The sequence below is a fragment of the Dermatophagoides farinae genome, chromosome 1, assembly GCF_024713945.1.
Source record: "Dermatophagoides farinae isolate YC_2012a chromosome 1, ASM2471394v1, whole genome shotgun sequence".
NCBI lineage: Eukaryota > Metazoa > Arthropoda > Arachnida > Sarcoptiformes > Pyroglyphidae > Dermatophagoides > Dermatophagoides farinae.
In genome coordinates, this window is record NC_134677.1 from 236643 (window position 1) to 264344 (window position 27702).

A 27702-nucleotide genomic window follows, 5' to 3' on the forward strand; every position below is an offset into this window, starting at 1 on the left:
GATGATGACAACGAAATGACATTACCATATATGTGGGTCCGTTAATTGTCAACGACAACGATAGCGAGATAATTGCAATCATGATGAAACCATAGTTTCAATTACGATGATGATGATGATGATGACGATAATTGTCATTTTTTTCATTAAAAAGGTAACCATAGAATTTGTTAAAATTTGGCTTTAATTAAATCATTTTATTTTACAAAAATTTTCTTTTATCGAAAAAAAACAGATATGCCCGGGTTTACGAGAAGAAAATGACGGGAAAAAAAGTTAAAAATAAAGAAAAAAATTCAACGAAAAAAAACAAGAAAAAAAATTGCACAAAACAAAAGAAAACAAAAGTCAAGAGGTAAGCAATTGTGATGATGATGATGAAAATCGATGAAAAATAAGGCTTCTGTTCTGTTTTTTTTCTGGTGATGATGATTAACGAGTTAAATCAAGCTTGTGATTCTTTTAGCCTATCGTTTAGAATTTTCATCATAAAATGATAATCGATTTGTTGTTCTCGTGGTGATTGTCGTTGACTATTATTGATAGAATTTACATTTTGTAACAATAATTGTTTTGGTCTTTCTAGAATCGTCGTCGTCGTTGTTGGTGTTTTCATTATTGCTGAATTATTATCAATATTTCGATGCGGTGGTATTGGTGGTGGAATTTCATCGATATCGTTGTCATTATAGGAAGATGAAATTTTTAACCGTTTATTTGATTCTGAAATTCTTCTATGCAATGGTAATGGTGGTGGTGTAGCTGATGATGATGTAGAAGAATTTCGTTTAGGCACCAATTCATTCGTTTGTTCATTACGCCTATTACGATTATTATGATGATGATTTTTGTTGCTATTATTAACACGCTGTTTCGGTATAGGTATGTGGCGAGTTTTCGTCAATAATGGCTCTGATAATGGTGGCATAGCAGCTATCACCTTGTTATTATTATTACTATTACTATCATTCCATGCCTCGATCGTTCCAGGAACGGGAAAATTGAATTTTCGAATAATCGAATCACCAGCAACATCATCATCATCATCATTTTGATGACCAATTTGTTTATGCTTGAAAAAAGTTTCACTTGGATTGATCGTTATGTTTATCATTGCATTATGGTTATCATCGGATTCATCTATTTATTGATTTTTTTTTTGGCAAAATAAAGAGAAATCGATATAATGGAATCGTATTGAATCAAATCAAATCAACTTACTTTCATCATTTGAATGTGCTGAATTTGATAAACGAAGAGCTGCTGGTGATGATGTTTGATTTTTTGAACTGAATTTTTTCGATAATTTCAACTGATCACCATTATTATGATGATCATGATGATGATGATGATGTAATAAAGGTGTTAAAAGTTTTGCCTGTTCCATTGGATTTTTTATTATTTTTTGTTCATTTTCAAGTTCCTCTTTCGATATCCATATCCAATCATGAACATTGGAATCAATTTGATGATTACTGCTGCCACTACGATTCAAACAAGCAGACAGATATGGTTTCAGATCAGTGATTCCTTTTCCTTTTGTTGATGATTGTGATTGGATCGAATTGGATGCCGTTGTCTGTGTAACCGTTGTTGTTGCTGTTGTAATTTGATGATTTTGACGAAAATGTGCGATAAATACTGAATAAATTACAACGATGATGAATGCAATACCAACAATGGTGATAAAACTTAATATTCCAAATTTAATTGATGATGATCCATTTTCATCATGATTTAATGATGATGTCGATATTGCAATTGAATGTCGCTGAAATCGAATATTATCATTATGATTATGATGATGTTTTTTTGTCGATGCAATTGGAATTCTTTTATTCTTGTTATTATAGTATGGATTATTGAAGAATTCATTTGATTTTCCCTATAAATCGATTGATTGATTAATTAGATATAATTGATTTAATCAACAATAATAATTACCGTTTGATTGATAATCGATGATGACAGATCATGACGTGTAATACCTTTGGCAACAGCACCATTACCACCAAAACGTCGATAATGAATGGCATCATTTTGTAATGAAAACATTGAATTTGGTGATTCAAAATTAACATCCACATTTATGAATGATGATGATAGTGGTTGTTGTTGTTGTTGTTGTGAATTTTTTTTCTGTTCATGACATGAATGCATTGAATCAATTGTCATATGAATCGATTCACCTTGTCCAGGCATCAATGCTATTATTCTTGGTATTTCATAAATGAATGTACCGATTTCTTCACCACGATTCTGCATAACATTATCACGGGTTACATTATCTACAACGCCTTTAAATGTATTGATGGTCAAGTGATAATCATTTGGTGATATCTCTGATAAATATGTCGATGTTTGGTCGGAAAAGAAAAGACGAGCTTCCAATAAAGCTTCCTGATATTGTTTTGTTAATGAATTGATCAGACTGGTTCGAACCATCCAAATATTTTGATTCAATTGACCGACGGGTTCAATTTCCATTTGAATTCCAGATATTAAATGAACTTTCATATTGGTTATACTTTCACGTTCCATGTTGACTTCAATTTGTTTTGAACCAATAATGGCGCCGGTTATTGGCGAAATTATCTCCACATTAGCAGTGCCAGCACTAACGCCTTCAATAATATTTGCGCGCAAAATTCGCAAAATCTTTTTATCTGAAACACGAATCATATTCTGTACAATTTTCGTTATGCGAATCGAATGTCGACGATTCACTAATGATGCTTCACGACCTGAATCATGATCACTACTCATATAACGTGTATAAACTTCAATTCGTGTTTGCTGAAATTTCAGCTGACAAATTTGTGGCTGAATGGAATTTGGAATATTGATTAATTCGGGCCAATAACCATCATCATTATCATTTTGATCGGCCAACATTTCATCATCGATTGTATCGAAATGATTTTCATTTATTGATGATGAACCATGATTCGGTAGATTGGAATTCATTGAACCAATGCGATTAATTGGACGATGTACACGCCATTTTTTAATTTGACTTAATTTATCATCACTTACACGAACTTCTAACGGTATTTGTGGCATCCAAACAACAAAATTTCCTTGTCCTATTTTTTTGTCGATGAAAAAATTAATCAAAAGTAAGCAAACAAAAAAAACAATCCTACCTATGAATGAGCCATATCGTATAAGAATGGTTGCATTTTGACTGCCACGAATTTCACTACCATCCAAATAAACAGATGTACATGATGTTGAAACCTTTAGAATTGATTCATCGATCGATTGACAGCTACATTGAAATGTAATATCACTGATATGGCCAGCAGCAGATACCTGATAGATACGCATTGTACGCGATACTTGTCTACCATTCAATATTGCCGTGTTAAGCAATTCTTTTGAATTAGTGATGGCAATGATTTCTTCCATTACATCTTTTTGTATGTCAATTAATGATGTTAATTTGATTGATTCTTTTTCGAAATTTGGTTCCTGTTTCAAAAATTGTCCACCTCGATGTGATGCAAAATGTTGTTCAATGGATGCATCGATAATATTAGTATTCGGATTTCGGTAGCTATCCGTTTCCGTTTCATATAATAATTGCCACACGATTCTACCATTCATTTCGGCTATATTCACTTCATCAGTGATTTCAATTAACCAAGAATAAACTTCTTGCGAAATATTTTCCATTAATTCATCCAGTAATGATTGACTATCTAGAGATGAATCACGTAGAAATGCCGTTACAGTAGCTGATGTTTGCCCGGTACCAAGTTCAATACTTAGTTGCCATAATTTATTTGGATGTGATAATTGTGCACCCAATATTCTCAAGCCAGGTTTTACTTGTACACGAAGACTGAATGCCGATACCGGATACTCTGGATTGTACGTATATTTGACTGGAATGTAAATTTTGCTATTAGGATGGACAGGCTCCTGTGGTATAAGTACGGTGACAACATTATCATTAGTAACTTCTTCATAACTACCACGAAATGGAACTAAAAACACATCCGATAGATGGATCAGATTCATTGAATTTTCGGCACTGAATAAATCGGATATTGATTCATCATCATCACCATCATTATCATTACTATTCGGTGATTGTGATGCTAATAGTGAAAGAAAATTCTGATCATTACATTGTTGATCACCGGGAATATGTGTGATTGTGTAGAAAACTTTAGCGATGGATGATTTTTGTTGTTTAGCTGCATAAATATTGCCACCATTCGTTACATCTAATGGTGGCCAATACAATGCCGGAATAATAATTTCAGCCAAACAGGCATTTAATCGATTTTTTTGACTACTACTTGGGCTACATGTTCCAAATAGACGTTCACCATGATATTGAACTGTGTGTGTGTGTGTGTGTGGAAAAAACAGTTAAATTATCGAGTTAAAAATTTAAAATATTGTCACCGATTCACTTACCAATGACAACGGCACAAATTGATTTCTCATTTCGATCAACATTGTTGTTATTCGATGATGGTCGTGTGACAAAATTATTATGATTGGAACGAAGCTCAAATAAATGACTAGCATAGAATAAAACACGAAGTACTGGATGACTACGACGTACTTCTTTCGTTACAAGATAAGCATTGATTTGTTCAGATATGTAGTTGTTGTAATTGTGATTTAGATTATTTTTTTTATCACCACCACCGCCATCAGTAATTGTGGATGATAATTTTCTTTGACAATCAACGGATGTTGTCCATTTTGTTGTTGTTGATGATGATGATGAATCATTTCGACAAACCGAAAATGGATTTATGGTTTTCTTTGCCATAAATGGTCCATATGTAGCATATAATGTAACCGAACTAGTTGAATCGGTTAAAGCAAAATGTCTAAAAGCGAGAAAAGAAAATTAAACGATTATATATCAAGATAATGAAGAAAAAAGGATGTTATCATCATCATAATTACATAACATAACATATTATTTTCATCAACCGAATAAATTAATCGATTCAACAACAACAACTTCTATGGTCATTTATTATGATATAATCTTGTTTTATTATTCTATAGCAGCAGCCGGAATAGTGAATAGTTAATTGATTTAATTAAAGGGTTCATTATCATTTCGATATATAAAAATATTGCTGCTCGGTTCAAATGGAAAAAAAGACGATTCTTGAATATTTAGCAAGATATATTCGTTCTGGAATGCTCCATAGTTGATTGAATTTTTCGTTCGCAAACAAGAATGTATGTATGAATGAAATAGATTTGAAATTCCGTTTTCAATGAGCACTATAATAAGCGGCCGGAAGCAATAAAGAAAAAAAAATTGACTCAACAACCCAGACGGCCATAAATATCGAACTTGAATAATAACTTGAAGCATAAGTTTAGACAATAAATTATTGATGAATGCCACAGAAAAACATTCGAGAAAAATGTTTTTCATTCTTTCATACTTGAAATAAGATGTATATATATGAGTAAGATGATGATGTTTTTTTTTCCATTTTAATGATGAGTAAAACAGAACATCACATCACATTATTTTAAACCAAAACCATGAACAAAAATAAAATTTTTTTTTAATACAACAAGAATTGAAAATTCATGATCATCTTCAAATCAGTGTCATATGAACAAAAATAAACCACTCACTGGAACCAGTGCACAGAATTGGCCCAATTGAGTACAATGAAGTGAACACCATTATCAAAAAAAAGACACAAACAGTGAATGTTGATCAAGTTTTTATTTAATAATTTTTAATTAATTCACTGTCACCAACACGAATCTAATGTTTCAGCGACTGTTTTTTTTTTCATGGAAAAACATGAAAAACTGAAACATTTTTTTCTGATAATAAGGATTGAAGATGAACGAAACGAAACGAAAATTAAAAAATTGTCACGTTTCAACATTGTTTCTTTCACAAACATTGTGACATGTTTTTTTTTCTCAATGCTCTCCAACAGCAACAACAACAACAACAACAACATGAACATACAAGCACAAGTAGACCAGAGTGGATGATGAAAATGAGAAAATGGAAATCTCTAAACATTTTTTCCCACCACCATCACCGACACCACAATTTTCATTTCCTATCATTGGATACAAGCAAGAAAGAAAGAAAGAAAGAAAAAATAAACCAAAACGGAAAAGCAGAAAAAAAATGTCATTCAAAATAAATATCTTTTGGGACCATCATCATCAACATCGTCGGTAGTGTGTTCACATTTTCATTCATCTCAGATTATTATTTATAAACATGCATGCATGTGTGTGTGTGTGTGCGTGCAATGAAATGATCCTGTAGAGAAGAAATGTGCATATAGGAAATGAATATGTAAACGGCGACAACAAAATGCAAAAACGAGAAAAAATCGCCAATGGCAAAAAGTTGGCTTCACACTAATACATTTTCCAATTCATATTCATTCATCACGACAACCAGAGATGGATGATTATGATTCCTTTCTCTCTCTCTCTCTCTCTCTCTCTCTTGCCAACATTAACCATATGAATAAATAAACGAAAATTTATTTACAAAAATATTAAAACAAGCAGGTAGAATAGAATATAAATTGAATTTCCAGATATTTCATATTCATTTTTCTCGTTGTGTTTTTTTTTCATTACACACTTTTTTTCACAACTAATAACAATCCACATATACAATTGCAATTTTGATGGCGTGTTGAAGAAAGAAAATCTTCATTGAGGATCAAGGAAGAAAATATTTAGGGTTTTCTTTTTGTCCTTTTTTTTGTTCATTTGAAATGTGGAAAATGAATTATGTATACAATCCACTACTACTGATGAAGGGGTTCATTTTCACACACACACACACACACACAAACACACACGCATACATAAACATCATGTTAAATTCCAGAATCGAAAATTGAAAAAAAAGACATATGACATATTTGCCATTAATCACACACACACACACACACGGAGAAATAGTGATAACATAGGAATTTATTTTTCATGGTGGAACATAACAACAACAACAATAGGAGGTGGCCAAAAGAGAAAGGAAGTAGCAAATTATTATTATTATTATAAACGACTAATCATAATGTAGCAAAGAAAAAAAAACAATAACTTGATATAGAGGGCGTTTATGTCTTTCTGTGTGTATGTGTGTGTGACAAAGTGAATAATAAAATTGAGAAAAACGTATTTTTTTCAATTATGATTATGATTATTATAACATTTTGGAGTTTATTATTCATCATCATCATCATATTCATGGATGAATGGAGCGTTAAAACGAAAATGTGAATGAATGAATACGTGAAAGATTTTTTTTTTTTTGTTTCATCACACATCACACATCAAGCATAAATGAAAATCAAATGTCGAAAACAACTGTGTCATATGTATGAATAAAAATGTCACACACTTGTCTCGTTTTGTGTGTGTGTGTATTCTTTTTTTTTTTTTTTTTTTGAAAATTCCAAAAGACTATAGAATGTAAATGATAGGATCAAATAATAGATGCATGTGTGTATATATGGATATTATGGTTGATTGTTAAGAATTCCAACAGCAGATAGAAAATAAAGTGGACTTTTATTGCTTCACTGAGTTTGTTTGTTATTGATTTTTCTCTTTTTTTTTGGTGATCTGTGTTTCACATATCTAATAATGTACTTTCGTTATTCAGGAATATTCACATGATGAGGAAGAAAGAGAGAAATGGAACATTTATTCGTTCTTTTTTTTCCGAATCGATCAATCGATCGATCGATTAGGGCTTGATATTGGCTAACTCTTCTCTCTCTCTATCGTTCTCTCTTCAGAAACACAATAGAATCTAATCAATAATCAGCTTGAGAAAAAAATCGAATCAAATCTATTTACCATAAAACTACTATTTTAACTGGAAAAACCAGAAATCCGATCAAATAGATCGTGTTTTGTTGTTGCATTCAGAATAATTAAATGTCAACACACACACGATCAACATCAATGAATTTTCAATGGAAAATTTTCATTGTTGAAAAAAAACGACGACATCGACGACGTTGATGATCAAAGCATAATAAAATAGAAAAAAAAAGAAAATGATCAGGATCAAATGCATTAAACGTTTTTGTTTGAGTTTGACGACAACAGACAACAGACAACAACAACAACAACAACGAAGATGAAGAAGAAGAAATTGAAATTTAAATCAAACTAATAATAAATGACTAACTATTGTTTTACAGTCAAAACAACAATAATTCAATTGTCGTTGTTTTGTTTTTGTTCTGTTTTTGAATACAAAGAGTTTTTATCAACTTTTTTTTTCTTTTATTTGGAAAAAAAGTCAAGTTGAATTCATTTTCATTGTATTGTTGATCATTCAGATGAAACAGCAAATTTTGAAAATTTGATCTATGATTGTATCGATGAATATATTGGAATAATGTTCATGTTAATGATGATGATGCTACAAAATGGCTAATATTCACGGTTACAGACGGGTGGTATCATCTGAATCATTTACCATCATCATCATGAGACACATTACAACAAATCGTCATTGTCCATTGGACCCAACACTGAATTAGAGCAAAAAAAAAAAAACAATTAACTAAACCAACCACCAACGAAAAAAAAATAATGTTCATGTGTTAACCAAAATCGAATGAAGAGAGAAAGAAAAAAAAAACACCAAGAAAACTAGACTATAGACTAAAGATAAATGATCATCAAGCCATTGTTGTTGATCAAGCTGGAAAATATCCAAAACGAGAAACAAAAAAAAAACACACATACACACACTCAACTAAACCACCGATAAAATGTTGATCGTAGTCGTTATCCGACAACAACTCACACTAATGATTCGTTTTTCTCTTTATCGTTGGCTATTATGATTATCGTCGATGTTGTTGTTTTGTTTTTTTTTTTTTTTTTTGGTAATTTGGTAGAAACTGAATATCCACCCCCCACCCCCCATCACACGGATTCAATCAAGGAAATAAAGAAAAAACATGACAAAAAAAATGCCAAGTACAGATTATCATTATTAAACTTGGACATAATGATAATTGACCAATTGGTCAAGAAGAATTGGATTTGTAACAAAAAAAAATAACCCATAAACAATCAAAAGGTCGGCGAAAAAAACCTGAACAAACGACAAGGGAATAATTTCATTTTACAGAAAAAAAATTGATTTCAATGAAAATCCAGAAAAAATGAAATGGTCAAGTCAAGCTATAAATGTTTTTTGTGCTGCAAATCGATTATACCATTGTTAATGTTCCAAAAAAAACTTTCTCTTTTCATTTCACTCATTTTATTTTATCATTTTTTTTCAAGTCATTACAACCATCCATTACCATTATGGATCAAGTTCCAGAAATGAATCTAGTTGAATGCGACCAAGAATATAATGTTCATGTTAACAAAACATTACCACCACCAATCTAGATGTAATTTCCTATTCATTTTTTCGGAAAGGAAAAAAAATCCATTCAACATCATCACTACCACCACCATATGTGAATCGATTTTGAAAAAAAAGTAAAACACTTATAAATAGCCATCATTACTAGAGTGTGAACCATATGCATCCACCATATATCGGTGTGTTGTAACCCCACATCCGATGATGATGATGATGATGACAATTGTTTCTCTGAATATGACGAATAAACAAAGAAGGCAAATCATTGTTCACACACACACACACACTGAATGGATACATTCATTCAGACCCAAGAGACAGAAATCGTTTTTTTTCCATTTTAGTTCAGGATTCTATTAAAGGTCCACACACACACACATTTGGAATATTATAATTTAATATAAGGAATAAGAATACTAAGAAGACGAAGAAGACGACGAAAATGGTTAGATTTGGGTGCGACAAATATTATTTCGTTCAACAAAAGAAGATCACAAGAAACAAAAGAAGATTTCCAAATTCAATTACAACATGCTTTGCTGAACACGCAAGAAAAAAAAACAACGAAAGAAAGAAGCTAGAAAATTTAGGCCAAGAAAAGTGAAAATTGTGAGAAACTGAAAGTTTAGTTTATAGTCTGGTGTGATGAAAAATAAAATTCAATTCATTTCCACTATGTGTGATGATCATCATCAATGAGTGTCTATTTCAGTTGCAAAAAAAAAGCAATCGGATAAATAAATAAATAAAATAAAATAAAAAAAATTTCAATTGACAATTTTAAAACTTTCGAAAAAAAAACAACAACAACGGTCAAGTCTTTTTTTGTCGTAATGGTGGTAAGACAAATGATGAATGATGTATGATAGATGAAACCAATTGAAACAGACAACAACAACAACAACAACAAATGGGACAGTCCAAATGACCGATGATCACCATTATTTGTCGTCGTGGATATTGTCTTTCGCGTTGTTATGGGTGTTATATATATGCAGGCAATAAGCAAATTAGATTTTCACATCCTAATGGAACACTCTCGTTCGTTTATTTTATTTATCCAGAAAAAAAAATGTTATTTTCTTGCTGGTTATTTGTTCACTTTAAAAATTGTCAATTTCATTTTTGAAAATGGGAACTGAACAAAGAGAGAAAGAGAGAAATTTATTTTTCCAGTAAAAAAAGAAAACCATCCTAAGACAACAGAATTTGGAATAGATTTATTATTAATTTTAAATCACGAAAAAAAGAGACATGAGAAAAATGATGGCGAATTTTCGTTTTGGAAACAATTTCCGTGTCATCAACAAACATTACATGTATATTTTTTTATTTGACAAAAATGGACCCTTTTACACACAGAGATCAAACATTTATTTACACACAAGGCAAAAGAATTTTACCAAAATGGTAGAAAGACACGAAAAACAAAACCAAAACCAATAAAGATGTGGAGAAATGAATAATTTTTGCAAAAAAACAATGACTGTATTGCATGCCACATTAGATATATTCAAACAGCTTAAAGCTAGATATATATCTCGAATCCATTCATGGTTGTTGTCATCATCATTTCATTTATTGTCTGTATATTGATGATATAAATTGAATCAAATTTGATCAAAACGAAAAAAAAAACACTGACAAAATGGCCAATTTAGCGTCGTTTTTATTGGCTTGGTGAAAACAAAATTCTGCATACTGTCATAAAATAAATCCGACAACAACTTTTTAGGTGAAAACAAAAAAAATTTTATTCACATGCAAATATAAACAAAGCAAAAAATTTAGGACCAGATTTGCAAGAGAAAAAAAAGCCATCAATTTCGGTAATAATCGATAGACACAAAGTAAATACATTATCATCATCATCATCATCGTCGTATTGTACAGAGAACAAATTCTGATAGAATTGTTAAAGTTTATGATGATTTCTTATGAAAAAAATAAATTTCTCAAATTTTTACGATTTATTTATTCTTGAATGAAATAAAAAATAAATACAGAATGAGCCGAAAAACAATAAAGCAATTTTTTTTTGCGCTGGATCGAAGCCAATGAAAATGAACCAAGAAAAAAAAGAGAGAAATTGATTCAAATAATAACAGAAACTCGAAATGAAAGAATTTTTTTCTCTTCTATTCGTGCTGATTCAGCATATTTTTTTCGACTTGAATTGAACTACACACACACACACTCGAAATACTTGGAAAAGGAAAATTGTTCGTTCAACAAGAAAAACGGAATATTCATCAAAACAAACGGACTAGTCACTCGTCATCATCATCATCATCATTTTTTTTTGTTTTGTTTCGACAGACAACCGATGTTTTCTCACATTTACGAATTTTACAAAAACATCAGAAAATCAAGAGAGAGAGAGAGAACGAGAAAATTACACAACCAATTTTCATTTTAATAAATAATTCATGAGCATCTCTAGTGTTGTGGAAACAGAATTATTTCCCAAAAAAAATGTTCATTTTATTTTTCCAACATTCATTATCAACAACGAATGAACAACTTCATTGAAAAATAAAAAAAAATTCACCAAAATCACCATGAAAGAATCGAAATTGAATTATAATTTTCATTCTTGGTGCCAGGTGTGTGACTTTTATTTTTATCCAGTGTTTTGTTTTTGTTTTGTTTTGATGATAAAAATGAAAAAAAAATTAATCAAAACAAAATTTGATTTATAAACCAGAAATTGTTCAATTTGATTTTATAAATCAAACTGGAGAAATTTTCCGGAAACAATTAAAATGATTTTCTGGAAATTTCTTCATTCATAAATTTTCATTTAAAATTAATTTATTTATAATCACACGGATTTATGATAAAAATTGTGGCTAGATTGTTGAACAAATCTATTAGTGAGAAAATCTCATATTAAATTCAGACATTTTCAATCTTTTATTTTCATTCTCTGCAAATTGAAAACCAACAAATTCCAAAAAAAAAAAAAAAAAGAAAACCACACACATGCAGTAATTCTATTCAATTTGAATAAACCACAATGACGATGTTGATGATGATCATGATGATGATGGCACACACCAATGGATCATATATTATATATTATTATTATGAGACTTATTCTTGTGTATATGTCAATGGTGAAACGATAGCAACAACAACAACAACAACGACGACAACAATAAAAACGTATGGCAAATTCAATAGAAAATAGAAATTCCAAAGTCAAGTGAAAATGAAAAGAATATTCCTTGACAACAACAACAACAACAACAATTTATTCATTCACTATATTTTTGATCGATCCAAAAGTGGATAGTTTTTTTTTCGTGAATACTATTTCAACAACAACAATTTATCCGATCAAAATAACGTAACATCCGCTTTTCTTTTTTTTTCAATTTCTTCTCTTTGATTGCTGAAGCGTTTCGTTTAGTTTGGATCATGATGATGATGATGAAAAGAACATTCCATTGTTCGTTCGTTATTCTCTTGGTTGTGTGTGTGTGTGTGTATATGTGGATCATATAATCCTTTTATGTTTATGGTTGGTTCGTTCGTTTGTTGTTGTGTTTGGTTTGGTTTGAATGCTCAAGTTTCGAGCTCAATAAATTGAGTAGAGTCTCTCTCTCTCTCTTTTTTTCTCTTGAAAATGACGAAAAAAAGTATTGTATAGAAATGAAAGTGAAAGAAAAAAAAGCTTGTCTTTCAAAGTTTCAGCCAGAAAAAAAAGATAAATTTTCCTTTTTCGCATTCAATTTCATTCAATTCGCATTTTTTTCATTTCAGGGATCATGTTGATGATGATGATGATGAATACACAATAGATTCAATAGCCCATGGAATTGATTTGCGAATGGTTTTCATGGTGGTGGACACATTTATTTATTATTTTCAAATGATAAATTGTCGATAACTTTTTTTGTTTGGCCAATGAATTACACCGTTGTAATGATGAACAAAAAAAAATGATGTGAAACAATGAAAAATAACAATACATACTAATTTGATGAGATAAATAAATTGTAACGTTATTTATGGATCATCTATCTAGATATTTTCCAATTTTCGTTGCAATTGTTTTCATTTTCAAACAAAAATATTAATCGATTTCCATTTAATCCTTTTGTTTGTATAATATCAAGATGATTGGTAAAATTTCATTCCAAGAGCTTTATATAGTGTCAGAATTTCTTTTGTTTTTCTATGTGTAAAAATATCATTTTATTCAAATTCTTTCAACGACATCATGGGACTCATCATCATTCACAAACAAACAAACGAAAAAGAATTTCATTTATAATTAGCTTAATTATTCTGTTTTGTTGATTATAATGTTTTTAGAATAAAAGTGATGCGACGATGATCGACGACGACGACAACAACAACATTATCGTCACCATCATCATTATCACACATCGATATCGACTTTTATTCGACAACAACAGCCCTAAATAGTTGACAAAAAAAAACTCGAATGAATGAATAAACATTTCCGGAAAATAAACAAGAAAAAAAACATGAAACATTTCCTCATTTTGATCATGAATAATTATGTTAATAATGAGGATGATGATGATGGAGAAAAAAAAACGAGAATAATTACAACACACACACACACACATGAACATAAACATTTTTCTCGGAATAAAGAATCGTTTCATTCATTTGAAATTGATTGAAAAGTTTTCAAATAGCAAATCTGTTATTCTGTTAGTGTATGTGAATGTGTCAAAGTGTAATTAAGTTTGTTTTTTTTCTTCTTTCGTTCTACCGGGCCAAATACGGTTTTTTTTCATTATTATTATGAAAATTAATGAAGTTGAATATATTGAATGAACCCAAGATTCCCTTGCTTTTGTGTTGAAAAAAAATTCGGCCCAAAATTCTGAAACAAAGACACAAAGAGAGTGAGAGAGAGAGAAAAAAATGAAAAGACCAAACACAGTAGCCATTAGACGAAGAAATTATAGCCAAAACAAACACACCATATGTCTGGACGATACATAGATGGATGGATGGATGGATGGACGAATAGAAGAAATAAATCTTTATTCTCCGTTGCCAACACATTTGTTTTTCTAGTTCTCCATAAAAAAAAGAAACAAATGTGTCAAATGTAATGTAAATGTATGTCGAATATCAAAAGAATGACTAGACTTATGGTGAAAAAAAAATTCCTTTTGCTCTTTCTTGTCCATTTCAATATCTAGAATAGATATTGAAAGCATTGAAAAACGAGAAATTTGTTACAACTAATAAACAACAACAACAACAACATGACAATGACAACGAAATGAATGGTGAAACCATCTGAAACACAACCGATAATACATCAATACGATGATGATGATGATGATGGCAAATCAAATAATAATTCTTTCTTGAACGAAAAAAAAACAAGAAAAAAATGCAGAATTTCTCCACATCTTTTTTTCCATTCAAAAACATGGATTTTGCATTATTATTACCATTATTATTATTATGAATAAATCTGCTATTCATTCATCCATAAATGTACTGTGACAGAATATGGAAGAAGAAAATAATAAAAATTTCCATTGAACAAAGCAAGAAAGGAAAAGATTCTATTGTTTTTTTTCGGGCAACCATTTTTTCCTTTTTCTATACATCACCAAAACACTAATGAACCAAAGAACAAAACAAAAACAGTAAAAAAAAAGAAAACTGTAACTTTTAGAAATTAGATTCTTTTTGTTTCGATGATGAAATAAGAGAAAAAAATAGCAGAGAATTGGACCTAAAAAGAATGAATGAAATTGTTCGGGAATATCGAACCAGAAGAAATATAAAACAATGCCCTTAAGGATTGATAAATGCAAACCCAAACGATTCGATTCATTTCAGATTCCAATGTTTCGTTTGACTTTTTTTTCTGGACCATTCACAATTTTGTCATAGTTTGTGTATGTGTGTGTGTGTTGAACATTAATTCATTCAAATGAAACTTACCGTGTATCGATGATTTTGTCCTGTTCGTTTGACGATGATTTTGATTCATTTAATCTGGCCAATTTATTGATTGGCTGCTGCTGCTGTTGTTGTTGTTGTTGTTGTTGATTATAAACATGTGGATGAAGATGAAAATATGTTTCATCTAGAAATAAATTTGCCTCTGGCAATAGATCGATTAGACTGATATCAAGATGTGGATTCAGATGATCATCATCATTGTTGTGCACAATTTCATTAGTAGAATGATTATGATTCATAACTTGTTTAGTCATCGATTGATGATGTTGATGATGAGCATGATGATGATGATGATCAAATCGAAAACGTTGTTGTTGGCCATCTAATTTTGTTGGCATCGATAATGTTATTGTTGTGGATAACAATAAAATTATCATCATCATCATCATCATTATTATTATTGATGATGAGAAAAAACAATTTTTACGACGATGATGACGATAAAAAGAATATTCAATAGCCGATTCCATGTTTTTTTTTGTTGTTGTTGGTTGATGAATATTTTTGGATGGTTAATAAAAGAGTTTCTGGCGTTTGTTCAAGTCCTAGTCGCGTTGTTCAACCATTCAACCAGATCGATCGAATCCATTTAACCATGTTTTTTTGGTTGTAACTTTTTTTTACTGAAACGAAAAAAAAAATTATTAATGAAAAAGTGGTATATTCATTCATGGTTTATTGCAACAAGGACAGAATATTTTTCAAACTAAAAAAATATAAAGAAAAAAATTCTGATAATGGAAAACTTTTCCAAACAACAACAACAACAACAGTATTCATACACCCAAAATGTAAAATTCTACACAATCACAATGCAAAAAATTATATTCATCATTCAAAGAGAGGGAAACTTTCCGGAAAATATTGCAATTCTTTGAATTGACCACAATTGGTCTGTTATCACTTGAAAATTCCTGGCCAACAAAAAAAAATTATATAACAAAGAAAAAGGCACCAGCAGCAGCTATTTGATTGTTGTTTTGCTTGTTTTTGTTGAAGTGGTTGGTTGATTGTTTGTTTGTGGAAAAAAAAGAAGAAAATAAAGTAGGTATAATCAAGATGAATGGAAAAATTTTCCAAGTAATGGCTAAATGTATTTTTTTTTCTCGGGGTTGTAATAATTGATGAGAAGATTAAATTATTAATAATAATAAGAAGAAGAAGAAGAAGAAATAAGTGAAAAACATCAACAACAACACTTTAGCAGCAGCAGCAGCAGTAGCAAAGCAAATATCAACTGGGGAAAAAACTCTGGATGTAGTGGTCATTTTTCTTGATTTATCAATAAAAATAAATTAAAGTGGCTATGGCTATAGTTGCCATTATTAGAATATTCGCTATAAATTCAGTGACCAAAACACTATAAAAATAACAGTAAAGAATTGTTAGACTGAAAAAAAAACAAACAAAAGAAAGAAACACTTAATTTTCATCAATTAATCTTTCTGTCTGTCTAATTATATAATGCCAACACACCAGTTAAATAGCAACAAAAACAACAACAATGACTTGAAAGTTGTATATTATGTAAGTGTGGAAAGAGAGAGAGAGAGAGAATTTGAAACTTGGCCTAGCGCCTCGAATATCGGTGGCAATATTGGAATATTTCTTCTTCCATTGATATGGCAAAAAAATGCAATTCATGCAACGGTTAATTGTTCTTTTTCGTTTTGCTATAGATGACTTTCTGGTTTTTTTTCGATAATGAAAGCTAATGATCTATGATGATGATGATGATGTAAAATTGAATTATGGAATTCACTGCATACATCGATCGATGATTAGTGATCCAAAACAGAATTTTAAAAATTTTAAAAATTTCAACACCACACACACATCGTGTAAGTAATGATAAGAACAACAACAACAAAACGTTTATCAAAAAAAAGAGAAAAAAAATTTCCATTCAAAAAATTGAAATTAAAATCAAGAAGAAAATGGAAAAAAACCAAAAAAAAATCGAATATGACGTGTGTTAGACTGTGAAAATGTTGGCATGGAAAGAAAAAAAAGTCTCAAGAACAGGAATAAAAAAACAATCAGAATAATTGGATGCAGTGCACACACACACACAAGAACGAGAAGGGACAATTCCCAAATGACGATGATGCACACACACACACGCACAAATGAAAAAAAATATGATTGAATGATGATGACAGACACTGTGTTTGTGAAACACAATTTCATCTGCAATTGAATTCAAATTTAGCCCGGTAAACATTGACAATAATCATTTGAAATATATATAGAATTTCCCTACAAATTTTTACTCCAAGCTCTTACAAAGAAAACAGACTTGTCATCATCATCATAAAAAAAAGATTCGTTTTTTTTTCGTTGGTCCCAAATGTTTTGATACACACACACACCGAAATAGACACAGGAAAAAAATATTTTTCTGTTAATGATATTTGATAATGATGATAATATTACTATACCCGGAATAATAATGATGATGATGATGATGAAGATGAACGAGAAAATGAAAACCAGGTACCAGGTGGAAAAAATAAACCAGATTGAATATGATGAAAAAAAAATGGAACACAAACACACAAATAGTTTTTTGCCAGAAACCTTTTTTTTTATTCTTCTGTTACTGCTATGGAACACTCTTTATTATGGAATGAATGAATTAAATTTACAGAATTTTTTTTTCTATCTCTCGCACTGTATGGTCAGTCCTAAACTAAACCAAAGCAGAAACTACTCGAACCAAAAAAAAAACAATGTAAAGACAATGTAGATAGATAGGTGTGTGTGTATATTTTTACCATGGATCATTCAGTGTTATGTTTCATAAACACACACACACACACAGAAAAAAATGACATTATTTTTCACAAAAAAAGTCACCACTATCATTCAAATACCTAGCTGTTTTATCTACCACCACCACCACCACTATCGAGGGACCAATGAAGAAGGCCATTGTCATATACCTGTGTGTGTGTATGTCTCAGGTATCATACAACGGTTTTAGTTTGATTATCGTTATATTCACTGGTAATGATCATAATAATCATCAAAGACATTAAAAATGACAATAAAATACATACCTTGTGATATTTTATAAATGATTAGGTCGGTTATTATTTATGCATTCAGTCATTTCAATTTTTCGTTTTATACAATTTTCATATGTTGACATATATAACACAAACACAAAATAACAGAAATTGCTGTTCTGTTGTTGATCGTTCGTTGGATGATGATGAAATGATGAATGTATCATATATGGATATCGATGATGATGACCGTTTATTTATTTATTTTTTTTTATCGTCGTTGACCTTGATCGTTTTATAATTTTTTTTTTTTGCTTTAAAACGCGATTCTGTCTTAACGAAATAAAATTTTTCTGGTTCTGAAATGAGACAAACATTTATCAGTTATTTTTTCATGATCTTCTTTTTCATCCAAAGTTTGTTTTTCTTGTTTGTTTGTTCACTTTTGTTGTTGTTGTGTAATGTGTGTGTAAAAACACAAAAAATTTGTGTAATGACAATGATGATTTAGTCAGTTACTTATTTTCTTTGGGCTATGATTTTTCGTTTCGTTTCGTTTGTTTGTTTGTTTGTTGTTGCACACAAGAAAAATAAATAAATATATAAAAACTCCTTATATGGTTGTGTGTATGTCATGTCCACATTTCTCACATAATGAATGAATGAATGAAAAAAAGAATCGAAGAATCAATAAGATTTGGCGGCTTTTTTTCTGGTAACCTACACCCGACGACATAGACACAAACACACACACTTGTCGATGAATGAATGGAACAAGAAAAAACCAAAAAAAAAAAAAGATTTTGGAAAACAAGGCGGCTTTTTTTTTGCTCTATACTAGGGTCAAACTATTACTACATACCAGACAAACACAAGCAGTGATACAACCAAAAGAAAAAACAACAACAATCGACCAACCAAACAGAACCAGAATCAGAACAGATGAGAATCAGTAAAGCACATCATCATCATGCATGGACCAGATAAAGCTAAAAAAATTTTTTTTTTTTGTTCACTCTGTTCATGAACCAAATACCGTGGCTGGTGCAAGAAGAATGTCTGTTTCTCTGTTTTTTTTTATTATTGGAAACATTTAGATACAATTACCGCGCGCGTAGAAATTTTTCTTTTTTTTTTGGTTCAATATCTGGTCGTTGTTGCATTAGAGAGAGAAATGAATCGGCGCAGTAGAAAAAAAAGTTAGTCGAATCCATGTGTATGTATCAGATTCAGAATATTCCAATGGAATACATACATTCACTGTGAGTCTGTGTTGAATTTTTTTTTAGTTTAGGTTGGTTGTGTGTGTGGTATACCATTGATGATGATGGTCTGGTTCTTTTGGTTTGGTCGATTGTTGCTAATGTTGTTGCAAAAACACACACACACACACACAGAGAATACAATAACCACCACCACCAGCAGCAGAAGCAGTATTTATTACACACAGAATCAGATACCTAGAATTATTTGAATTATAATGAAATAGGCAAAAGTAGAATTGATGAAAAAAAAACTGAATAAAATGAATCAGATGGAAAAAAATACCGGAGAATGAAAATGAAGCAAAGAACAACTGTCCAATACAAAATATTGTCAAATTGAGAAACGAATCGAAAAAAAACGAAACAGAAGATTTATCAATGAACATCTGCTTTTTCTTTGCCTGGCTGTTGTGGCTAGTTGCTGGATTTTTTTTTTTTTTTGTTCAGCTGCTGCTACTGCTGTTGCTGTTGCTGCTGCTGCTGCTCAGATGTCGATCCAAATAGAAAAAAGAACTGATAGAACTAGAAATTCGACGAGAAAAAGATACCCGATGGTAGTACCCTCCATTATATGGAAGTAAATGATAATCAGGCTATGTCTTTCTCTCTTTATTTTTTCTCGACCCAACTGATGATGATTTACATCACCACATTCTTTTGATTTGAATTTTTTTTTTATTGGAAAAATTATGCATTTTTTTTTCTTTCTCTACCCCCGACAAAAAAAAATTTTTGGCGTGAACAAACTCTCTCTGTGTATGTACGAGACGAGAGTGTCTAACACCCAAAAGTGATTAATAAACATTAATATGAAACACATTAACCAACAACATTGAAAAAAAAACATTTCAAACTAACTAAGAAAAAAAAAAGAAAAATCAAAAGAAGCGATCAATTTGAACAAAAATTAGCATTTGATAGTTATCATCATCGCAGCTAAAGGCAAAAAAAAATCGAGAAAAAATGCCAGAAAGCAAGCAAATCTTTGGCCGGCCAGTTTAGATTTAGATTTTGTTGTTGTTTCATTTTATGATGTTCGAACCAATTTATATATTCAGTTTATTAAGCTAATTTTCACACAAAAAATCGAGTGTTAGAAAAAGCAATATAAACAGGCCAAACATAAAATAAATCTTCGGATGATATTCTATTTGGGATTCAAAAATCATAATCTTTCGCCAATGATAATTTTTTTTTGTCGGCAAGAAAAATACAAACATTCGAAATAATCATTATAGTGATGGTGGTCCTGGATTATTATGATTATCATAATCATAATTTTTCCAATGAATCATCATGGCCATCATCATTTCTCAGTGTGTGTGTGTGTGTGTGGTCATTTCATACATTTTTTTCGATGTTTCTTTTTATGGACCGACACCAAAATGAATCAAGTTTTAACCGTTGTTGAAATAAATGAAAAACAACAACAACAAACCTTAAACGTTAATCAATCGTCTGTCTATATGTGTTCATGTTTGTTTGTGCATGATGTACATTTTGAAAAACAAATTGAGAACATTCATACAACTGAAGCATTTTATTTGCATAATATTTTTCTGTCTGTGTGTCAATATTTAGATTATTCATCAAACAAACAAACAAACAAATAAAAAAAACAAACAAAAGTCAAGGACACTGACCAGAATAGATCAGAGACATCAACACTACTAGAACAAGTAGAAAAAACAATTAAAAAACTTTTTCAAATTTTTTAAAAAAATTTCGGTTTTGTTTGTAAATAATAAACGACGCTATAAACAACAGGGAAAAAATCAGCAGACACCAGACATGGATGTATAAATGGATGGATGAAAATCTTTATCTTACAAAAATGTCAAGACAAACTGTGACGTTTGTCTATCTATGTCTCTCTCTCTCTCTGTGTGTGTGTGTTATATAATATTTTCTTCTTCTTCTTCTGTCACATAAGATGATAGGATCATCATCATCATCATCAGTATGATGAAAAGATGAAAATCTATAATGACAGATGTGTGTGTGTGTGTGTGTTTGGGTATAGTGTCAAGATACGAGAAACATTCAAAACAAAACAAAACAAAACAAAAAAAAACAAAAATAAAGCATGAAGCATGATGATGGGTTGTGTGTGTGTATGTGATGACAAAGCTGTCATTTTCAGTTTAGAAAAAAAATATCCAAATTTAAATGGCCAAGTTAGTTGACATTTGTTGTTTTGTGCTGTCGAGCGAATACGACAAGAAAAAGATTTTTTTTTTGCACATTTTTGTCCCGGTATATGACAACAAAAATTGTCAATTTGACCATGTGGATCAAATTCAATTTTGTTGTTAATTAATTTTAAAAGAAAAACAAAACAGACTCGATGACCATAACCATCGTTCATGTTCTGTTGACTGGCCAGTTTGGAATTCAATTATTTAATTAAAATTTAATTCTCAACAATTGCCAACAAGCAAGCAACTTGGACAATTGTTTTTTGTTTGCTCTCGAAAAACATACACACAAAGAGAAAGAGAAAGAAAATTAAATAAGAGAAAAAAGTAGCAACTAGACGAGAGAACCAAGGAAAAAAAAGACAATTGGCATCAGTGTTTGATGGAAAAAACTTGTCCATTGTAATAATTAAAAGATGAAAAGAAAAACTTACTTTTTCACTTCTTTATCCTATGGGGATGTATTATGTTGTTTGGATTGATTGGATCATCATCAGAAAGTTTTTCTTTCCAAAAAATGATGATGATAAGGATGATGGAATAAGAAATGAAATGAAATGAAAATAATACGGCAAACGGTTTATATCATTATTCTGGACATATATTGGAAAATAATTAATCCTTCCACATATATAGGTAGTGAATTCTATGATTTGATTTCTTATTTGAGCACCAATATATCGTATATCGATGGATATTGATAGATGGATGTGATTGGTTTCCATTTCCATTTCATATTTTGTTTTGCAAGATTCATTCATTCATTCATTGTGTTTAATCAATCAAACATCGTTATTATTGGATTGTTGCCCAAATGATGATGATTTTTGTTTGTTTGTTTGTTTGTTTTTCTTTTCATTTCATCAACATCATAGTGCATTAGTTCATTGATTGATTCATTCATTGAATAACATCTAATAATAACAAACAAAATGAAAGAAAGAAAAAATTATTCATCAAATAATGACTATCTAAAGATGAATGAATGAATACATTGCCTTGTCTGCTGTTGTTATATGGTATTTGTTTGTTTGTTTGTCTGTTCGATAGAAAAAATCACAAATGTACGTATGTCATCATAATCTCGGGAATAAGGAAAAGGCACAGGATGTTTTTTTTTGTTTTCGTGGTGGTTCTTTATCCAAAGTATAAATAAACATCTTTGGGGCCAATGAAAATACATTGATGAGGATGATGAAAGCATTTTCGGCTTTGATTTTATTGATGATGATGATAATCATGCCACACATCTGGTGTTTGATCATTACATCACATCTGCATACATGGAATTCATTTCCGGTCGTTGTTGTTTATTTGATCCATAATGAGTGGTGATGATATTGTTTTTGTTTTGTTCCGTTTTGTTTTCAAATTTCCGATCAATCAATAATGAACAGACAAAGAACCATTTATTTTAATTGTAAACATTCGAATGTATCGTATCTATTTCGACTACAAACAATCATTGTGTGCAAATAGAAGTCCATTAATCAAAATTATTATTTAGCCACCAGAAACTTTTGGAGAATTGAAACGAAACGAAAAAACAATTTCAATTTGAAAACTTTTTTCTTCTGACAATTGAAAATGTTTCAAGTTTTTTCTTTTTTTTTTTGTTAAAAAAAACAACAGCAGCAGGAAAAAAATTCAATTCAATTCAAAACGAAAAAAAAAATTTTTTTTTTGTTCAAAAAAAAAATTTTCCAACTTTTACCACGTACAATCATTCGTTATCGATTTCGACAGGCTAATTTGTTATCATGGCTATTTCGACATTGGAATTAGATTTCATTAGATTTCCGAACAAAATTGAAATGATCATGACAACACCTCGAGGGGTGTTCAATAAATTCAATTTCTGGACACATCTCCAACAATTTTTTTTGGCACTTTCACACATTACAACCAATGATGTGATTTGATAAAATCTCATTTCATTTATACGATGTTGTTGTTGTCCGTTCATTTATATATTAAATATAAATCAAATGGTGACAACAAGAAGCAAAAAAAAAATGCCCGATTATTTTTCGGATGGTTGAATCGGTTGATAATAGTTGATGGTCTTTTCTGCAGAATTATATTAATTTTGTTTCTCATCATCATCATCATCAGGATAATTAATCGTTATTTTTTCCATTCTTCGTTTAACAACTTAGATGGCCACGATAATAATAATCTGATCTGATCTGATCAATCAATCAATAGTGGTGAAAACAATAAATGTTTGTTGATTAATTAATTTTTAATGTGCGCCATCTATGAATGAATTTTGGTAAAGACTTGAAATTTTTTTTTTCATTATAAATTTTATGAATGACATAAAAATGACAAATTGTACCATTAATCAATAGATGGCGCCATATCTTTGTACTGCTGCTCAATGCCATGTGTGCACGCCCAATTCAATCAAAAAAAAAAAAAAAAAAAAAAATTTTTTTTTGTCACTTTCATTCTCTTTTTCATTCAATAAATTCTGGTTTTGTTTTGTTTTGTTTTTTTTCCACTTTTTCTGAATATTCATTACATTGGCAACAACATTTTTATATTTGTGTGTGCATAAGTGTGCACACACACACACACACACACTCACTGTACACAGACATGTCCAAAAATTAATTGAAATAAACATATGGCCAAATTGGTGGTTGTTTATATTTTGATTCAATTTGCCATTAAAGAATTCATATTCTGGCCTCATTGCTGATTTTCGTGGCCTTTTTCTGGCAACGATTTTCGAAGTCAAATGAAATTTTTCATAATAATCACCATTGGTCGTTTTCGTCCAAAAATTAATTGAAATAAACATATGGCCAAATTGGTGGTTGTTTATATTTTGATTCAATTTGCCATTAAAGAATTCATATTCTGGCCTCATTGCTGATTTTCGTGGCCTTTTTCTGGCAACGATTTTCGAAGTCAAATGAAATTTTTCATAATAATCACCATTGGTCGTTTTCGTTTTCGTCGTCGTCGTCGTCGTATCAACGACTTATGACGCCTTATTTTGATGAAAATTTGTCCAATTTACTATCATATACTACACATGTGATACAGATAAAAATCAATCAATCAATCACTATTGAAACTGTCAAATCTAGTTGAATTTTTTTTTTGTCTTATTGGAAACAATACTCATTTTTGTTCTCATACCAAAGCCATTCGTAATACTCGCCAATTTTTTTTCTGCATAATCACCGTTTTTTACATTATTCAGAATTTTGTCAATTTTTTTTTCACTACTACTAAATGGATCTACAAGGCAAAGAAATGCTTCAACAAAGACGTACTGCTACACGTGCCGTAAAATGTGTTGTTGTCGGTGATGGTACGGTGGGGAAAACCTGTATGCTCATTTCATTTACGGTAAATTATTTTTCACTTTTTAATCGATTGATTGATTGATTGATTATTTTTGACATTTTTGTAATAGACGGATTCATTTCCAGGAGAATATGTGCCCACAGTGTAAGTGTTTTGTCTCTGTTTTTTTTTTTTTTTTTTTTGTTGTGTTAATTGAAACAAATTTTCTTTCTCCACATAAAGATTCGATAATTATTCATCGTTGATCGCATGTAATGGTGAAACAGTTTCATTAGGTTTATGGGATACCGCTGGACAAGAAGATTATGATCGTTTACGACCATTATCATATCCACAGGTGAGGACAAATTTGTTTCATTTCGAAATTTTAATAATTTTTTTTCAATAATTTCCATCAACAGACTGATATATTTTTAGTTTGTTTTTCCGTTGTTTCACCACCGTCGGTATGTTTTCACATTCATTTGATTTGATTTCAGATTTTTTTCAAGTTTTTTTTTCATCTTCTTTCTTGTTACCAGTTGGAAAATGTTGCTGTCAAATGGGTACCAGAAATACGTCATCATTGTAATGATGTTCCTATAATTCTAGTCGGCACGAAAATCGATCTACGCGATGATCGTGAAACAATATCACAATTAGCACAATCTGGTCAATGTCCGGTACGTCGTGAACAAGGACAAAAAATGGCCACAAAAATTAAAGCTATAAAATACATGGAATGTTCAGCATTAACACAACGTGGTTTGAAACAAGTATTCGAAGAAGCCGTTCGTTATATAGTGATACCATCGGAAAGACAAAATGCGAAAAAATTATCAAATCGTAATAATTGTATGGTTATGTAGTCGAGTTGTTCACACTAAAACATTTGAAACATTGTCCATAACACACACACACACACACAATGAGAACGAGATAATCATTGATTTACAATCATTTGTTTTTTTAATAAACAAAAAATTAATTCATTTCAATAACACTATGTTGTCCTATTATTTCCGTACATGAATAATTTGTCTACCATTCAATGGTTGTACTGGTCGAAAATTTTCCTGTACAGTTGTCACATTATAGATTTCATCCAATGAATTTTTATGATGATGACGATGTTTTTGTTGTTGTTGTTGTTGTTGTAGGCTTTCTTTTTGATAATAAGAAATCATACGAAATGCATCTAATTGTTCTTTTGTACAATAAATTGGTTCTTCAAATATAATCCATGTAACGGTTTCCCATAATGGTGGTGTTGTCAACGATCCTAAATATGTGAAATATGAACGATTTTTCGGTATCATTTCCATTATATTCATTGGTTGTTTCATTTCCTTCATGGATCCTTTATATTTAATGTTGGGAATTTCGTTGCAAATTTTATGCAATGATGACAAAGGTTTAGCATCCGGAGATATTTGAAGAAAAACCGCTATAACCGTTAGACCATCTTTCGAAACGGCTGCTTTACGTGCCGAGGAATAAAGATCAAAATTCCAATGTACAAAATGTAACTATAAAATCAATTGTCAATTGATTGATTATTTTGTAAATTTAAACCACCACTTACTTCAGCTGAATATGGTTTACCATCAATGATATGTTCTGAACCACAATTACAATCTTTACCCCAATGTGCATGAAATTGTATTAATTTATAACGATGATTTAATGGACCACCTGCAATGACTGCAATGATCATCATATGATTAAATGTTTTGTGTTTACATTCAGCAAATAAAAAAAACATACTGGCCTGATCACCAAAATCATATGGAACATCAACACGCCAACCAAAATATGTATCATCTTTTGGATTACGAATACGTAGACCATTAAAAATCGGTGGATATTGTATCTGCAATGGTGGCAACTCTAATTTCTGGTGATTTCGAATACATTTTTCTTTTTTAATATTTATCGGTGATTGTCTTGTACCAATCAATGATATTGGATAGTCTTCATACCATAATGCAGGATCTATATAGATTTGATTGTCCAAAAAAAAAAATTTGAAATTTTTTAGATTGGAAAAATGAAATCAATGAAATAATTTACGTGATACATGTGGACGTCGTTGTTTTGTTGTTCGAATTGGAACATAATCAAAATATTTAAATAAATTGTTTCGAATTATGAAACGATTCATTTAGGATTAGAATTTGAAAATACAAAACAACATTCAACAACAGCTTGTTTTAACAAACAGAAAAAAAAGAATCAAATGGCCACTGATTGATTGAATCGAATTGATCGAATCCACAAATCCAAATATGCGACAAATTGTTAATACACATTATTTCGTTGCCGAATCTGATTTAATCTTTTTTTCTGTTTGGTTACCACCCCCCATTTTTTACTTTTGGACATCATCATCATCATCATCATCATTAAAGCGCATCATCCGATCGAATGTTTTCTGTTTATGTTTGTGTGTGTACATCATGTACCTATGGAGAAAAAAAAACAAACCAGCAGATAATATGACCACCACCACCACCACTAATTGGATATATGACGTGTTTAGAGTGTTTCCTTGTTGCTGATGT

At 30.5% G+C, this 27702-nt stretch overlaps 3 protein-coding genes across 11 annotated transcripts; 1 reads left to right on the forward strand and 2 right to left on the reverse strand.

Annotated features, from left to right (window-relative positions):
• Nucleotides 1–176: 176 nt before the first annotated feature.
• On the reverse strand, nt 177–22402 carry dtn (transmembrane protein 132C dtn). 9 transcript variants are annotated; one of them, XM_075731015.1, is made up of 8 exons: nt 22270–22402; nt 18424–18731; nt 15341–15984; nt 4432–4856; nt 3147–4352; nt 1945–3086; nt 1222–1885; nt 177–1140 (listed from the first exon to the last, which is right to left on the reverse strand). In XM_075731015.1, exons 3-8 carry the CDS (start codon nt 15829–15831, stop codon nt 446–448), a joined length of 4623 nt encoding a protein of 1540 aa, XP_075587130.1. In that variant the 5' UTR covers nt 15832–15984; nt 18424–18731; nt 22270–22402; the 3' UTR covers nt 177–445. The 9 variants fall into 9 exon arrangements, with proteins under 9 accessions (XP_075587130.1, XP_075587126.1, XP_075587141.1 ...); XM_075731011.1 differs by lacking the exon at nt 22270–22402 and adding an exon at nt 19235–19404 and having other exon boundaries at nt 18424–19125; XM_075731026.1 differs by lacking the exon at nt 22270–22402 and having other exon boundaries at nt 1255–1885; nt 18424–19404.
• A 2216-nt stretch (nt 22403–24618) lies between these two features.
• LOC124492717 (ras-related protein ced-10) lies at nt 24619–26139 on the forward strand. The gene is made up of 5 exons (XM_047055693.2): nt 24619–25201; nt 25269–25303; nt 25382–25496; nt 25561–25605; nt 25681–26139. The coding sequence occupies exons 1-5, from the start codon at nt 25085–25087 to the stop codon at nt 26005–26007; spliced, it is 639 nt and encodes a 212-aa protein (XP_046911649.1). The 5' UTR covers nt 24619–25084; the 3' UTR covers nt 26008–26139.
• Nucleotides 26085–27695, reverse strand: LOC124492716 (carbonic anhydrase 7). Its single transcript, XM_047055692.2, has 4 exons — nt 27212–27695; nt 26906–27133; nt 26724–26842; nt 26085–26667 (listed from the first exon to the last, which is right to left on the reverse strand). The coding sequence occupies exons 1-4, from the start codon at nt 27300–27302 to the stop codon at nt 26155–26157; spliced, it is 951 nt and encodes a 316-aa protein (XP_046911648.2). The 5' UTR covers nt 27303–27695; the 3' UTR covers nt 26085–26154.
• Nucleotides 27696–27702: the final 7 nt, after the last annotated feature.

Coding starts and splice junctions, on each gene's coding strand:
- dtn (XM_075731015.1), bottom strand. CDS start 15,831: ATGGAATCGGCTATTGAATATTCTTTTTATCGTCATCATCGTCGTAAA. Junction 4,857..15,340: donor GACAAAATCATCGATACACG/GTAAGTTTCATT, acceptor TCTCGCTTTTAG/ACATTTTGCTTTAACCGATT. Junction 3,087..3,146: donor ACGATATGGCTCATTCATAG/GTAGGATTGTTT, acceptor ACAAAAAAATAG/GACAAGGAAATTTTGTTGTT.
- LOC124492717 (XM_047055693.2), top strand. CDS start 25,085: ATGGATCTACAAGGCAAAGAAATGCTTCAACAAAGACGTACTGCTACA. Junction 25,304..25,381: donor GGAGAATATGTGCCCACAGT/GTAAGTGTTTTG, acceptor CTCCACATAAAG/ATTCGATAATTATTCATCGT. Junction 25,497..25,560: donor GACCATTATCATATCCACAG/GTGAGGACAAAT, acceptor TTCCATCAACAG/ACTGATATATTTTTAGTTTG.
- LOC124492716 (XM_047055692.2), bottom strand. CDS start 27,302: ATGAATCGTTTCATAATTCGAAACAATTTATTTAAATATTTTGATTAT. Junction 27,134..27,211: donor ACGACGTCCACATGTATCAC/GTAAATTATTTC, acceptor AAATCTATATAG/ATCCTGCATTATGGTATGAA. Junction 26,843..26,905: donor TGATTTTGGTGATCAGGCCA/GTATGTTTTTTT, acceptor TGATCATTGCAG/TCATTGCAGGTGGTCCATTA.